General features: G+C 42.4%; 1 protein-coding gene across 1 annotated transcript; it reads left to right on the top strand.

Moving 5' to 3' along the window:
* The first annotated feature begins 2682 nt into the window (after positions 1-2682).
* C31H21orf62 (chromosome 31 C21orf62 homolog) lies at positions 2683-3342 on the top strand. The gene is given in 1 exon segment (NM_001163697.1): positions 2683-3342. A coding segment is annotated over 1 exon segment (660 nt).
* Positions 3343-5589: the final 2247 nt, after the last annotated feature.

The following is a 5589-nucleotide window of genomic DNA, read 5'->3' as shown; positions in this document are numbered from 1 at the left end:
ATCTAGCCTCCTGGTTCCAGCCCTGATAACCAGAAGGCAGGGAAAGGCCACCCTGAGGTCCAGCCAGGGCTTTGACTGCAGGGGGTGGGGGGCCCGAGGGGCCCGGGGAACTGCTCACAAGTCCCTTTTATGATCTCCAGCCCCACTCATTTCAGGAAATCAATGTCCATTTCCCTTCCTACCTCTTTTATTCCTCCATGAATGCCTCTGAAAGGTATTAGCACCTGCAAGAATAAAGTAGACATGTTCCTCACCAAGCTCCAGGCTGATGGATAGATTCTCTTCCACCTCCCTGTCCCCTCGGGCTGGGATCAGAGCAAGCTAGGGATATTGCTGACAGCTTTCCTAGTTCTGGGATGAAAGGGTTACCAGGGCATGAAGTCCCAGAAACCTCCAGTGGAATCTGGGACAACTGATCATCTAAAATTATCTTGTAATTAACAAATTAGTCACTGCTCCTTACTAAGTGGGGTAGTCACTACCACATTTTAAAACTATTTAAAACTGTTAAACCCTGTGTTCAGGAAGAAATCTGACCCTATGCATTCCTCAAAGCCCTTCTTTTATTACAAAATGAACCAATGAATACAACCTTTAAGAAAGCCCTGTGCCGAGTTCAAAATAAACACAAAACTCTATAAAGTACCATGCTCAGCCCCTCAAATGGACTTTAACCTAGCTCTCCGCTACGTCCCTATAACTATTCATATGTTCAATTGGCCTTTCTCAGTTCCGCCTTATTTGTCCCCTTCTGCCGATAAGCCCTTGGAGGGCAAGGGTACGTGTCTTACTTGTCTTTGTTTCTTCTGCTTGCCCTTGGCACATGGCCCGTGCTGAATCCTACCTGACTCCTCTACCTTTGCATCCTCTTCCTCCCCACTGCTGCAGCCCCTCAATCCTCACCTGAAAGGCCTGGAGGCAGAATCAACTCCCTTAGAACACAAGTTCCAACAGCTCGTTGTCTTCTGGGCTGTGTCCCCAAGGCTAGCAAGGTGCCTGCTGCCTGAGGAACTCCCCATTAACGTTTGCTGAATGAATGGAGTTATGATTGCTGTGAACCAATATCTCACCTGCTCACGTATACCTGGCTCAGCTTATTTTTAGTCTCCCTGCTCTCCAGGCCCTGCTGATGAGCTTGTGCTTGCAGCCCGTCTACCTGACCCCGGCACTTTTAGCTTTACTTCCCTTGACTTCTCTTCACCTTGCTTTGCCACCTCATGGCCTCATCTTGCACCCTAAGTGTAGCATGTCCACCTCGCCCCTTTCCTGCTGTCACCATTCTCTTTGGACACATGTTCAGCTCCTCAGACTGACCCACCTATCCCTCCCCAGCACTTCCTGCGGGGGCCCTGCCACCAACCTTGGACTTTCCAAGTCAGAGGTCTTATTTTAAGTATTTTGCCAAACCCATGGTGCTTTGTACATGCAGATTAATTCAACTATGTCTTTGGTCAATTCAGAGGAACTGAATTGTACCTTTGGTCTTGTATCTCTTGGTCAGGCATCAGCTCACTCAGGGGAAATGTCCTTATTTTTGAAAGACTAAAACCTGACCCTACTTCATAATGTATGTCTCATTCCAAGCTCACCATAAAAGAAGACCATGTATCTATGATATGCCAGGTACTTAGAGCATTTTCCTCCAGATCAGACATTGGCTTTGCTCCTTCAACTATGCATGCGCTCCTACCTTATTTAGATCATTGAACGCTACTGATATATTGCTTAGTTTTGGAGGCCTACACTAAATTATTTGATAAAATCAATTTATAACATTTATTCTGGAGAAGGAGCAGATGAGCAAGTTCCTTGTGATTAATTGGTGCGTGTTAGCGTGTTCATTATCCATCAATACACTTAAAAATCTACTCTGATACTTCACATTTGTAGGAGAGCAGGAAGTATCAATGGACCTCTAAACAGATTAATATGATGGGGGGGCATGTTTGTCTAGTTAGAAATTAAAGTTTATCATTAACTAAATGTTTCACTGGTATTCATGCTATGCTGTTTAACAGGTAGCGCTTGGGGAACTGAATCCAACGCGGAACTGTTTGTGTCCTAAATTCCAGAAAGTCAGATACTGAGGGGGAGGAGGGAATGTGCAGGTTTCAGAGGTTGCCAGGGATTCAGTACAAGGAAGACAATGTTTGGAGAATGTGCACACTCAAAGCACTACAAATCCCTGCCCACAGACAGGGTGCACCGGGTCTTATCTCAGGCACCCTGTCTTGCTTGCTGTTAGTGTGTTAGCCTGTCGGCAGACATCACAAGTTTTATACCTCAGATGAGCAGGTTGTTTGCTGCCTCTCCTGAGGCCCTGAGCAAAGATCATTTCTGCACTTGGGCTCCATGCATTGCCTGCCTTTAATAAAACTATGAGAGAGAAAATTATTGTGGGTTATTTCAGGAGCTCCTTTTTTATCAGTGGCATGTTTCTTAAGTAGTCTCTACACCCAACATGGGGCTCAAATTCACGAGCCCGAGATCAAGAGTTACAGGCTTGAAAAAAAAGAAAGAAAGAAAGAAAAGAGTCACAGGCTCTCTATGGACTGAGCCAGCCAGGCACCCCATAAGCTGCATATTTTTAATGACAGCCTGTATGCTTTTCTTTCAGGTGAGCTTCAGGGAACTGGCTTGCAAAGAGGAAACACATAGTTGCTGGCCCCCGCTGAGACCAGAATGGCACCACCTTCTGGGCACAGCCTCCTTCTGACCAGTGCACTGGGCATCTTCATACTCCACTGCTTCACACGAGGGCAGAAGAACAGCACACTCATTTTCACAAAGGAAAACATCATTCGGAACTGCAGTTGCTCTGCAGATGTCCAGGACTGTGACTATAGTTTGGCCAACTTGATGTGCAGCTGCAAAACTGTCCTGCCTTTTGCAATAGAGCAAACCAGCTACGATGGCCATCTGACCATCTGGTTCACGGATACATCTGCACTGGGCCTCCTATTGAACTTCACACTGGTCCGGGACCTGAAGCTTTCTCTGTGTGGTACCAACACTCTCCCCACTGAATACCTGGCTATCTGTGGTCTGAAGAGGCTTCGTATCAATGCTGAGGCCAGGGGTCCATCACTGGAGCAGAGCTTACTCATCTACAACAATGGGGAAAGTGAACCCAGAGAGAAGATTATGTTGTTACACAAAGGCTGGCAAACATGTATGTACATCTCCTTCTTGGATATGGCACTTTTCAACAGGAAGTCATCCTTGAAGGCATACAGTATTGAAAACGTTGCCAGCATTGCCAACACTTTTCCTTACTTTTCTTACTTTGAAACTATCCCAATTTTAAGCAACAAAAGCTATGTGGTCACATTCATTTACTAACATTGAAACAGGCTCCAAACACCAAGAACTGTGGCCAACTATGCATAAGGTGAACAAGGAATCTGGAAATAAGGCCTTGGGTACCCTTACCTACAACTTCACCTGTCTGCCCAGCCCTATTCACAACAGAGCCACACCTACAACCAGCCTTCTCTTCTCCACTCTCTGCCCAACCATGGGAGGTGTTTTGAAAACCAAAATTAAAGGAAAGAAACAAACAAAAACTCAGGAAAAAAAAAAAAACCAAACCCAAAACAAACAAACAAACAAAACTACTTGAGTCCAGAAGGTCTTAAGAACCAGCCAGAGGCTGTGGAGAAATGTCAGGTCAGAAACAGAGAAAGCAGTGCACACCAAGGACTCAGCAGAGGGGGATGACCCCCAAGGAAGACATCTTCCTTCAAAACACTGCCTTGATTTTTTTCTGCTTCCTTTCATTACATTGACTAGAATTCCCCTAAGAAGAGAAGGATAGGATTCCAGAGGCTTCAGGACTGTGAGTTCCACAAAATGATTACATTCTCTTAGACTGATATTTTGCTAAAAATCTTGCTAAAAACTTGAGCGCTGTGAAAGGGGAGTTTCGAGAGTGGAACAGGCTGGGTTAGGGTAGGACCTTCACCAAATGAAAGCACTAGGTTTTGAAGAGTGTGATACAGAAATTAAAAGCAGAGAGCACAAAAACCAATGGCATATTGGCACCAAAATTTTGCTTAGGGCAAGCCCTAAACCTGGAGAGTTTCTCTCTTTATCCTTTCTCTTTCATTTATTCATTTTTTGACTTCTTTGTTGTCCCTTCTGTACCATTTCACCTTTCTCCTCATTTTCCTCATCTGCCCTCTCCCCTTTATCCTTCTGCTCCAGAAATAAGAACTTAGATTAACACCATTAGAACTGAATTTAACACTACTAGGGGCTAGCCTGCAGAATCTAAGAATCATTTATAATGTTATTCTTATGGGCAAAAATGCTCATATTACTAACAGATAATTACCAAAAGATCTTTTAGGGCTCTTTTTAGGTTGTGCATCATACAATTTACAAAAGATTTTTTCCATTTGATGTTTAATTCTGGAAAGTTAGGGTACTTTGTATGACATGGTTGACACAAAATGGTCTTAGATGTGATGACAAAAGGAACCAAGGCAACATAGTTAAAAAAAAAAAAAAAAGGAAACTGACCTTAGTGTACAAAGGAAAATTTTCCTTGCAGAGATTCAATTTACCACCAAGATAGAATGTAAAGAGTCCATGGCAATCATGATACAAATGACCAAACTCACAATGCAAGGAACTAGAAACATAATTGCATTTATAATGTCATAATGGGAAGAAAGATTTTTTATTATAAAGTAACAGGACGTCTTGGGGTTCATGATTTCAGATCACATTTACCACATTTTTCTCTTAACCTTAACATAGGGCACCTGAAATAACCTGAAATATCCACATTCACTTAATTGGTGGGGGATTTGGCCACTCAGGCTAATTAGCATGAGTCCATAATGTCAGTGTTTAAATTAGGCCAAAACTAAGATCAAAGTACGAATTTTAATAGAACAATGCAATGACCTCATTACTGACATTGTATTTGAGAAGTAAGTTTAAAGTGAGAGAAAAAGACAAGGAAAAAGATGATTTGGAAAAGGAAAGGCAAGAAGAATATAAGTGAAAGGATGAATAATAAATATATTTACTATCATTAGTTACTGAAAATGTAAAAAACTGAATTTTAATGGATTTTTATTAATAAAGTATAAAATTAAATGATTTAGAAATTATGAGCATCTTCATATGCATTATCTTCCATTTGGTGGCATTGAATAGTTTCAAAGCTCTTTCACAAATGTTGTAAGTGATTCTTGTAAGAAATAATTGTAGATCAATGGAACTTAAATCAATAGAAGAGGAAAGTTAATTTACTAATAAATCAAGCTTGCCTGATTTATTTCTGGCCTGAAAATATGGTTCAGGTTTCACTGACAGAGGATAAATAAGGAACAGTGAAAATCCACAGCACATACATGGGGGGAAGGACACTTGGTGCTTCAGTGGAGGGTGAGGGCTGGTGAGACACCAGGGAGCAGTGGGGATAGTGGCAAATTGAGAGTATTGCCCACCCTTTGAAGGTCCATAGCACCTCAGCTCTAGCTGTGGGAGCATATAATGGGGCCAGATTCCATCTTTCAAGAAAATTAGGAATCCCAGGTTTTTATGTGAAACCTCACAATTTGTAAATGTTAACAC

The sequence above is a fragment of the Canis lupus genome, chromosome 31 (assembly GCF_011100685.1).
Source record: "Canis lupus familiaris isolate Mischka breed German Shepherd chromosome 31, alternate assembly UU_Cfam_GSD_1.0, whole genome shotgun sequence".
NCBI classification, from domain to species: Eukaryota; Metazoa; Chordata; class Mammalia; order Carnivora; family Canidae; genus Canis; species Canis lupus.
Note: the sequence above shows the minus strand (reverse complement) of the source record. Positions and strands in the feature narration are given on the sequence as shown.